Source organism: Psammomys obesus, unplaced genomic scaffold (genome assembly GCF_907164565.1).
Source record: "Psammomys obesus unplaced genomic scaffold, mPsaObe1.curated_primary_1811, whole genome shotgun sequence".
NCBI classification, from domain to species: domain Eukaryota; kingdom Metazoa; phylum Chordata; class Mammalia; order Rodentia; family Muridae; genus Psammomys; species Psammomys obesus.
In genome coordinates, this window is record NW_026592510.1 from 24,929,189 (window position 1) to 24,939,828 (window position 10,640).

At 48.6% G+C, this 10,640-nt stretch overlaps 1 protein-coding gene across 2 annotated transcripts in view; it reads right to left on the reverse strand.

The window, feature by feature from the left end:
- Positions 1 to 517: 517 nt before the first annotated feature.
- Vwce (von Willebrand factor C and EGF domains) overlaps positions 518 to 10,640 on the reverse strand; it is a 27,653-nt gene continuing 17,530 nt past the window's right edge. The window contains exons 14-20 of one of the 2 annotated variants that reach the window (XM_055613914.1): positions 10,197 to 10,262; positions 8,922 to 9,014; positions 7,414 to 7,496; positions 6,185 to 6,275; positions 6,023 to 6,105; positions 5,628 to 5,691; positions 518 to 1,912 (exon numbers count right to left, since the gene is read on the reverse strand). In XM_055613914.1, coding sequence (XP_055469889.1) covers positions 1,302 to 1,912; positions 5,628 to 5,691; positions 6,023 to 6,105; positions 6,185 to 6,275; positions 7,414 to 7,496; positions 8,922 to 9,014; positions 10,197 to 10,262 — 1,091 coding nt within the window. In that variant the 3' untranslated portion in view covers positions 518 to 1,301. Of the gene's footprint in view, positions 1,913 to 5,627; positions 5,692 to 6,022; positions 6,106 to 6,184; positions 6,276 to 7,413; positions 7,497 to 8,921; positions 9,019 to 10,176; positions 10,263 to 10,640 lie in introns of both variants that reach the window. The other variant, XM_055613913.1, reaches the window with a different exon arrangement.

Here is a 10,640-nt window from a genome sequence, read left to right on the forward strand (position 1 = left end):
TTAGTTAGGGACTCCCTACATACATAACCCTGGCTTCTTCTGGAACTCACTATGTAGACCAGGCTGGCCTAGAACTCATAGAGATGTGCCTGCTTTTGCCTTTCAAGGGCTGGCTTTAATAGCTTTGTGCCACTATAACTCAGCCTTGGTTTTGTTTTGTTTTGTTTTCCAGACAGGATTTCATGTAGCCCAGTCTGGCCTTGAACTACTAATCATCCAAACTCAGCTTTCAGAGATCTGTGATTACAGATGTGAGCCACCAAACCCTAATTTACATTACTTTATAAAGATAAAGATCTGGAGACCTTACCTTTGCTGAGTTCTTTCTGGACCAGCCACCGGTGTGGATCGCTGAGTGCTGACACCTGCTGGCCATCGTAGGTACTACACACAAACATTGGTGCAGGCTCCACCCTCTGGTCTTAATCATCCCTTCAATGTCCGTGGTTACTCAGCAAGAAAAGCCACTGTCCTGCAATCTCCCTGCCTTTAAACCTATCAATCCCACGGTGGCAAATGTATTTATTTACTTATTTATTAGCTATAATTTATTTGTTGACGTTAATTTTTTCCCAGGGCACCTACAAACACAACAGGAAAAATTGGAAGCCACCCCACCACACACACACACTCCTATCCAGATTCTAAAAGCAGAGAATTAGAAACCGGAAGTCATTTTGTGCTGTGAAAGCGCTGAGTGTGGGCCACACGGAAAACAGAAGGGAGAAAGCTCCAGCCCTCCCTCACCTATCCTGCCCCCGCCCTCACTGTCCCCTGATGTCCCCATTTCACGTTCTAAAGGGCATTTACCTTCTGAGCAACTGTCCCCTGCCCTGGACTGTGAGCTTGGAATGAAAGAGAGTTAGCAGCCTAGTGTTTAAATTAAAGATGGGGACATAATGTATGTTCTGAACATGTCTTGGAATGAACAAAACATAAAATCAGCGTTGAAAACAAAGCATAATGACAGAGATGTTGTTGTGTGACGTCAGTGTCCAGAGTGTGCAGGGACAGGAACTCACTAGGCATGGCTGCTGACTTCATGTACCAGGGCCACTGGAACCATTACCACAGACAGGGTGGGGCTAAACAGAAATTTACGTTCTCACAATTCTGGAGGCTAAAACTTTAAAGTCAGGGGGTGTTTGGGCTATTTCCTCTGCTGCTTCTCTCCTTGACTTATGGATAGACCATCACACTCTACGATCTTCTCTGCACCTGACTGGGTTTCCCCAGGGGGTCAGACACACAAGGCCATTGGCAGAGAGCTCTGTCTGGCATGTCCCCTGCATGGTATCCCCTCAGGTAGTAGGTTCTTCCTTCTCTGAGGTGTCTGTTGTGGGCTCTTGGGGAACAGGGTTGGAAGCGTCCTGGAGAGCTGGAGAGAGTCTTTGAGGCCTTGAGGGGGTGGTGAGGGTCTCTGAGAGATCAGGATTAGTTGTTGAAGGTGCTTTCGCCTCAGTCAAGTGGGTGGCAGACAGGGGCCACTGGAACACTACCGGAGCCCCAAAGGTTGAAGAAGAGCTCTCTGGGGTGACAGGTGACCAAGAGGTCCCTGGAATGGTTGGAGGTAGAGTGGAGGGTCCAGGAGAGACAGAAGACTCCACTGAGGGCTCAAGAGGCTGGGAGGCTCCAGGAGCCCCAAGAAATGGGCCCTCCGGCTCCAACAGGGATGAGGATGAGGTCTGAGCTGCCGGCAGGCCTGGGGTTGCAGTCAGTACATTGGACAGGTTTGTTCTTAAAATAAGCTGCAGGAGCTGGAACATGGGCCTTGCAGGTGACGCCAATGGGGACCCTCGGCAGGAGCTACAATTGACAGGGACTTCCATGTCTCCACGGGGGCTCCGAGCAGCTTTGACAAGGTCTCCATAAGGGGAGGGTTGTTGCTTTTCTTCCGGAGGAAACAGGGAATCTGGACAGAGGAGGGAAACTGAGTCAAAAGGGTTCATTCTAGGGATGGATGCCATACTCCATCCCCAGAAGGGGCTCAGCACACCTGTGAGGCCCATCACGCACTGCCTCCGACCTTCACGGATAGCAGGCTGAAAAGAGACCATGAATGGAAGTGGACAGTTCACTAAAGTCGCCCTCCCAGGAAGTTGCAGTGTGATTTTGGGAAAATGTCTCCTCTTTGGGTCTTGCTTTCCCCCACATAGAGGAGTGCCAGAGATCAAAGGATAAGGAAAGAGAGAGTCTAATCCTGGGCCTCTGTTTTCCTACTTGCAAAAAGGGGCATCCCAAAAGACTGAGGGCCAGAGGCAAGACTGCACAGGATGTCTTAGCCTAAACCCTCATGCCAGCCATAGACTGACTGCAGGTACCAATGAGTGACAATATGTACATCACTCTGCTGTGGGGTGTTGCTAGTGGGGAAAATGGATATGTGGAATCAGAATACAGGAAGGCTGTATGTTCCACTCAATTTCGCTATAAGCCTAAAGCTATCTAAAAATAGACTTTTTTTTTTTTAATTTGAAGTAATATTCCATATAGGCAAAGGTGACTTGGCTGTCTGGAGACTTGGAGTAGAGACCAGGCTGGCCTTGAACTCACAGTTATCTGCCTACCTGCTGGAATTAAAGGCTTGTGCCACCTAGCCCAGCAAACTCGAACTTTTAATCCTCCTGCTTTAAGATTATAGGCATGAACCACAGACACCTAATGTATGTGACGCCGGAGATTGAACTGGGCCTTCGGGCATACTAGACAAGTTCAGTGAACACTGAGTGAATGAATAACACCCTCAGCCTATCACCTTTCCTCGTGTTGTAAGGGTGTGTGGTCCACAGAAGGAAAGGAAGCTAAACGACAAGAAAATATCCAGTGAAAAGCGAAGGAGGAAGGAACATAAGAAGCTTCCCCTAGCCAGGCCTGATGGCGCACACCTGTAATGCCAGCACTTGGGAAGGCAGAGGCAGGCGGATAGCTGTAAGTTCAAGGCCAGCCTGGTCTACCAAGCAAGTCCGGGACAGCCAAGGCTACACAAAGAAACTCTGTCTCAAAAAAACCAACAAACCAAAAGTTCACCTGCAGTGGGCTGGACGCCGCTGTGCCTGCTGCTATGCTGCGACAGTCCTCCAGAGGGCAGCGTCACATAGCTAAAAATCACATGCTTTAAATGTGTCAACCTTGGTGGCATACTGTCTCTGAAGGAAATCACTGTGAGTATGGTGTGATGTGACGTGGTGTGGTGTGGGTGTGTTTATGTGTGGGCCACAGCACACATGTAGTAGTCAGAGGACATCTGGCAAGAGTCAGTTTTCTCCTTCCACCGTGTGTTCTCTGGGGACCAAACTTGTAGCATCAGCCTTTGAGGCAGGTACCTTTGCATGCTGGACCATCTCACCTGTCCCTTGTGGGTTTTTTGGTTGGTTGTTTTTTGCTTTGTTTTGTTTTGCTTTGCTTTGCTTTGCTTTGGTTTTCGTTTTGGTTTTTCGAGACAGGGTTTCCCTGTGTAGCCTTGGCTGTCCTGAAACTCACTCTGTAGACCAGGCTGGCTCACAAAGATCCACCTGCTTCTCCCTCCTGAGTGCTGGGGTCAAAGGTATGCACTGCTTCCGCCGCCGCCACCACCACCACCTGGCTCCCTGGTGTTATGTTTAAGTTATCAAATGGAAGCAATTCCCATTCTCTTCCGATGAAACAGTGACCATTCCTTTTACAGAAAGCTATGAGTGGAAATAGGGCTGTGGTGAGCTCTGGTGTCCCAGAGCTGAGACAGTGTGTTCTGGGAAAAGAAGTTGACTCAGCATGTATCCTCTCAGGGTCTTAGTTCCCCCGACATAGAGAAGTACCACGGAGCAAAGGATAAGGAAAGAGAATCTAGTGCCACCAATTAAAAACTTCATTCCCAAGCCAGGTGCAGTGGTGCGTGCCTGTGATCCCAGTGCTCAGGGAGGCAGAGACAGGTGGATCTCTCTGAGTTTGAGGCTAGCCTGGTCTACAAAGTGAGTCCAGGACAACCAAGGCTACCCAGAGAAACCCTGTCTCAAAACAAAACAAAAAACAAAAAAACAAAGTCTACAAAGAGAGTCCAGGACAGTCAAAAACCAAAAAAAAAAAAAAAAAGAAAGAAAGAAACAACCTTCTTCCCCTAGGCTCTACCACCCCACCAGGAAAACAGAGATAACACCAGGCCCTGCCCAAGCATTCCAGCTGAATTGCTCAATGGGTGTCTGCTGTCTGGTGTGCTGGCGAAAGAGTTTCTGGAAAGCTGGGGGCATGATACCTTTACACTGTGTCTCCAGTGGTTCCCAGCCCTTTACCTTCCCAGAGCAGACAACATTTTGGCATGCCCTTGGGAGGCCAAAGATGTGAAACAGACATTTCCCAGGAAGCAATGTTGGCCGTAAAACAGTGGGAAAACCTGACATCTTTCTAGAAGTTGAAAACATAAAGAAAACACGTCTATGCACAGAGTAAACTGGAAAAAATTAAATTCTAAACAGTTTTGAAGACCCTGGGAGCCATCTGCATCACTCTGCTTCCTCCTTCGGGTCCAGGGGATGATAATGTGTTGTAAGACACCCGATATACCCATGACACTCTTCTGACCCAGTTGCCTCCACTATCAATCACCTGGTCCTGGCACAACCCACAAGATTTGGAAAAAAAAAAAAAAGTCACAGGATTTTCCACAGGAGATACATTACAGGTGTATGGAAGGAAGAGAAAGAAACACAGAGGAAGAGAAGAAAGGAGGCCCAGGGAAATAGGAATACAAGGAAAGAAAGAAGGGAGGAACATAGGGTATGGAACTCAATGAACTGGGAAGGTAGGAGACAGGAAAGCCCCCTCAAAAGAATAGGGTACCCCCGCTTAACCAAAGTTTTGTTTTCTGCCACTTCAGTTGTCATGATCGATCGCTGTTCTCAAATAGTAAATAGAAAGTTTCAGAAAGAAACAACTCGAGTGTTTTAAATTGTGTGCCATGATGAGTATCAGAATGAGATCCATCCCACCTTGGCCTGCCCAAGCTGTGACTCACCCTCAGTCCACTGTATCCATACTGTCTATGCTACCAGTCAGTCAGTCACTTAGGAACCTCTCTGCTGTTGGTTTGACAGTGCTCTCATACAGCATCCCAGACACAGCAAAGGTCTCACAGATAATGGGGAGCTTTCCTAAAGAGCTGTGGTCCACATCAAGACTTCAGGGCTGCACAACAGATAGCTGGGTCCTGTTTGTGATTGTGCAATAAAGAACCACATGGACCAGCCAAGTCTAGTGGCACATGACTATCATCTCAGCACTCACAAGGCTGAAGCAGGAGGACTGCTTAAATCAAGAGTTCAAGGCCAGCCTCAGCAACATACAACTCCTGTCTCAAAAAAAAAAAAAAAATGAGGAGTGGACAAGGCTGCGGATGGTTCGGGGTGCAGCACTAGCTGTCCTCTATGGACTCTGATCCATAGCACCAACACAAGTAAAAAAAAAAAGGGGGGGGGCAGGCAACATCACATTGTGGTATTTCATAACAGCAGTCCAGAACCTGCAGCCCAACCACAAATGTGAGTCCTTCAGCAAATCTGTCTGAGCCTAGGTCTCCTTGGCAACCTCTTCTAAGGCCTATGTTTCTGAGTAGTTTTGCAGATGGTAAGGAAAGCTCAGGATCAGGGCCTGCTCACCTGGGCAGGAGGGGTCAGTACACACTGGCTGGCAGGGCGTCTTCTCACAGCTCACCTCTCCTAGCTGAAGAAGCAGAAAGACACATATGACAAAGCCCAGAGTTCCCCACCCATCTGTAGCAGAGCCCTCCAGGGCCTCTTGTGCCAGCACTGGGACACACAGAAAAGTGTTGGGTAGAGGCCCAAACACCTGGGCCCTGGTCTGGATGACAGGTAATGTCAGCCATGGCAAGACACCTTCATCTGAACTTCCAAAGAGGGATGAGTGGCCAGAGGCAAAGGTACTCTGACAGTTCATGAAATGTGAACAGCAGAAGGATGGGCACATTAGCTCAGGGTCCCATGTATGACAAGCAGGCCTGGCTGGCAGCCCCAGGCCCTCAAGGCCAGCTCACCTGGCAGATGCATCGGGTACAGGGCTCATCATCCAAGGCGAACACCTGACCATTCATCACCTTTCTCCCTTCGAAGTTACAGTCTGCAGAGACAGAGGAGGCAGAACAATGAGATCCAGGACTCCCGGGGAGACTCGGACCTGGGTGGCTTCTCCCACTCACCATGGCATACAGGGCAACACTCGCCATCTGGGTGGAAGGGGTAGGTACAGGTGATGGGACAGTCCACAGGTGAACAGGCCACCGAGCCCAGCTGTAGGACACAAAAGACACATGGCCCCTCACTGAGGACGGCTAGTACGATGCTAGGGAAGGCACAGGGCACACAGCAAGGTGGGCCCATCTAGACGGCAGCATTGGCCATCCACGGTAGGATGGAGGTAGAGGATGACGTTCTCCCCGATAGGGTGCTTCCTGACTTCTCAAGAACAAAGCCTGACTTGATCCATAAGGTAACCTGACAATAGTGACCCCTTGAACAAAGGCAGAATTATCCAGATAAGCTCAGCAAGGAGAGAGCCAGGGTGCGGCTCAGTGGTACACTGCCCTGGATTCCATCCCCAGCATCTTAAGAAAAGCATAGAAACCAAGGAAAAAGGAGGACCTAGAAGCAACATATCCCAAAGCACGTGGCTGAGAATATACAGGGCCAGTTGGCAGCGGGTCACTCAGGGGTCACAGAGATATTTAACCTGCATTTCTCAATCCATGTATGGACCTTGCCCCTTTTAACACATAACTGGGGCTGAGGTTTATATACACCCCAAAGATATACTGCCACAGAACACAGCAGCTCCCACCAAGCATTAACTATATCAGCGTGATAAGAGATGAGACTTATGTCCTTCATTTTCTAAATACGAAAATTCAGTATGCTCTAACCTAACACGCTTTTTAGATTGAGTGGTGGGCTGGCTCTAGAGGGTAAATGTGGATCTAGGGGTATGTATACTAAGTTCAGGGCCTGGCCCTTTAACTAGCCATGAAGTCATAAGCAAATGACTTGGTCTCTGCTGGCTAGTTCTCACATCCAAAAATGAGATTCATTGAGTTCAGTAACCCAGAAGCAGGGATTCTGGACCAGCCAGAGTTTCCAAATGATTCCCTGACCCTGGCTAAAAAATTGTGCTAGGGCCAGGCGGTAGTGGCACTCGCCTTTAATCCCAGCACTCAGGAGACAGAGGCAGGTGGATCTCTGTGAGTCAAGGCCAGCCTGGTGTAGAGACTGAGTTCCATGACGCCCAGGGCTACACAAGAAACCCTATCTTGAAGAACAAAAAATCATGCTAGACAGGCTTCAGGGAGATGGCTTTCAGCAGGACTGTAGGTGACCCTTCTCCAGGGTTAAGGAGCTGATGCTGGGGATTGGAGTTAGGCTGGGTGGCACATACCAGGCAGATGCAGCTCAGACAGGGGTCGAGCACTGACGGGAAGGTCTCGTTGTTGTAGAAGATTCTGCCTGTGTAGGTGCAGCCTGTCAAACAGAGCACGTGGTGAGCAGCAGCCAGAGGGGTGGCTGGTCATGGCCAGGTGCCTGGCCAGGGCAAAGGTTGGAAGTTTATCTGGGTAGCAAGGGTCAGGCTGAGCACCTCTCCAGGCAGCTCAGAGGTTAGGCAAGCGATAAGCATCCTTGGAATGAGTGCTGGTTGCTTTCTATAGCTGGATTGAGCAAAGAAGACACTAGAGTCTTGCTTCAGTATCTTCAACTGGGGGTGGGGGGATGCTGAGGACCCTGGGAGTGAAATGGCAGATGGGCCGTGAGGCTCAAGGTGGTGCTGGAGACACGTAAGGTTTCTGTCTCTCTCTTGTCAATAATGAACTCCAGCTTTCTAGACCAGTCCTGTCTCTCCCTGATCCTGACCCTGTATCCCCCATCCCTGACGTTCCCAAAGACTCTACTTTGATAAAATTGTTCACATACTGGTAAGTACAAAGGCACATGGTGGTACAAGCTGGTGAATTTAAGAGCTGAGGCAGGAGCATGGAATTCCAGAACATCCTAGGCTTAAAAGCTAATTCTAGGCCAAGCTGGGTTATATAGTGAGACCTTGACTCAAACGGGAACAAAAGTGATTTATATACATATATGTATGTATATATATATATATAAATGTATGTATATATACATACATATATGTATGTGTATATGTAGATACACATATACACACATACACACATATATATACATATTTATAATAAAAGCAGGTGAGACAGTAGAAAAATATTTTAACTTTATTTTGCCTGTTTCATTGTTGTTTGATTCTCTGAAATTAGATTCTCATGCTTTGAACTACACTCTTCAACATAATATGGCTGGCTTTATTTTCTCTTATCTTATTTTTTTTGAGATCGAATCTTTCTATCTGGCCCAGACTTGATCCTCCTGTCTCTTTCTCCCTAGTACTGGGGGTTACAGGCCTGTGCCAACAAGCCCAGCCCTTAGGGAAAGATTTTAAAAAACCAAAACACCTATGACACACATATTTCAAAAGGTGTGCGTGTCACAAAGAGAGATGGCCCTTTTTAAATGTATTCTTGCTCTATGGCTTTTCCATGACAAACTTAATTTTGAAACAGTGGAAAAGGATATATATATATACATACATACATACATATATATATATATATGTATGTATGTATGTATGTATGTATGTATATATATATATCCTTATTTATGTTTCCTCTCACTGGCCCAGTTTTTCATGTCTGGTTCCTATGTGTTCCCAAGAGTTTTGCCTTAGGCAAGCCGCTTTACATCTCGGGCTGTGGGCTGACGGGAGAGCGAGGGAGATAAGGTTCCAGGGGTGCTCAGTGCAGAGGGGCCTGAGACAAAGCAGGCAGGGACTCCAGAAGCACTGAGAAGTGCTGCACAGGTGAGGTGGGGCCTGGCCGAGGTTACCTGCTGAACAGTCAGGACAGCACTGTCCAGGGATCCGGATGGGGTGAGGGCAAGAGTCCACACAGTCTGTCCTTTTGCAGCTCACAGAGCCATCTGCCTACAGGAAGAAGGAGCTTCACCAAGACTTGGGGCAGCAGGGCCTGCTTCCCTACACCAGAGGAAAGACAACGCCGCCCACTGTCCGTGGCTTGCCCTCAAGAATGCCAGGATGAGGCTGGGGAGTGGTGGGCCGTCCCCACCCCTCCCCCATGACAGTCAACAGCTGCTTAGAACAGGTGATAGAATCTTCCAGAAGGGTTCACCTATCTCAAGAGAGGGAAATCAGAGCTGGGATTTTGTCTTCTCTGCTTCCTACCCTATCCCTCAGCAGCAGCCAGGGCCATACCATCTCCCCCTCCACATTCTTCTCAGCATTTCCCTGGAACCCTGGCTCACCCCAAACCTATGGAGAACAATAAAATCCTATTTTTATAGAAAACTATTCCACCGGAAATGCCTATTTCAGAAGACCAAAATGCCAGACTAGGTTTCTTCCTCTTCTCTCTCTCTCTCCCCCCTCTTCTTGAGAGTTTGGACATTTATGGCCTCTTATTTCGCTCTCTTGTAAAACAAATGCCAGGATCAGTTATGAAGGAGAGCCTCAGCAGCGGGCAGCTTTTACTCTTCATCTAACTGCAGCAGGCATGCTCAGGCCGGCTTCTCACAAAGCACCCTAAACATCAACCAGCTGGAGATTAAGGTGGAGAGCCTGGAGATCCTGTGTGACTGACAGGGGCCCCCTGTCGACACCCCACCCCCACCCTGCTTTATTTGGAGGAATAAAAGCCCTCAGGGACCCAGACTCTCAGAATGGAAAGGGAAGCATTGTGCAGCTTCTTCATAAGCAGCCATATGTGACTTTCAAGTGAACACTCTTAATGAGCTCTGATGAGGTGCTGGTCAGGATGAAACATCCCATGACAAAGAAATGGCACCCCAGCTACCTAAGCTGGCCACACCCCAGCTACAGTCTCTAAGGCCTCCTGAGGCCCCTGAGGCAGACCCTCAGGTCAGCAGCTCCCTGCCCAAGCAGAGTCAACCATAGCATCTAAGGCAGCCACCAAGCTCTCCTGTCCTCAGTCCTCCACTGAAAGCAAGACAAGTGGGTCCCAACCCTGCCTAGGAGGGAGACAGGCTGGCAGTGGCCCTGCCTCTGTCAAGGAGGCAAATGGGACAGCCCCGGAAAACAGCTGAAGGAGAGCAGGCTGTCAGTCACCTGGCAGATGCATAACTCACAGGGATCACCAGGTGACCAGATCTGTCCAATCGGAAACTCAACCCCGTTGTCATCGAGAGAGCAGCCTGGCAGGAGAGGGAGCAAAGGGAAAAGACACTTGGCAGAGAGACGGGGATGTAGCTCAGTGGTAAGGCATGCTCAACAGAGCCACAACAACACAAAAAAAATGCACAGTAGGTGGGAATACTCCTGCCCAGAACTACAGCACTGCGCTTCTAAAGATGAAACATTCACAGATATAGTACAAATGTATGCTTAAAATGTATTCGTACTTTAAAGCTGACTGTGGCAGTGCACGCCTTTAATCCCAACAGGCCGGCAGATCTCTGTGAGTTCCAGCCTAGCCTGGTCTACACAGTGAGTGTCAGGCTGGTCCATGCTGTACAATGAGCTCCAGCTCAAAAAATAAGTGTATGCAAACTTTTACACAAACATAAGAGACA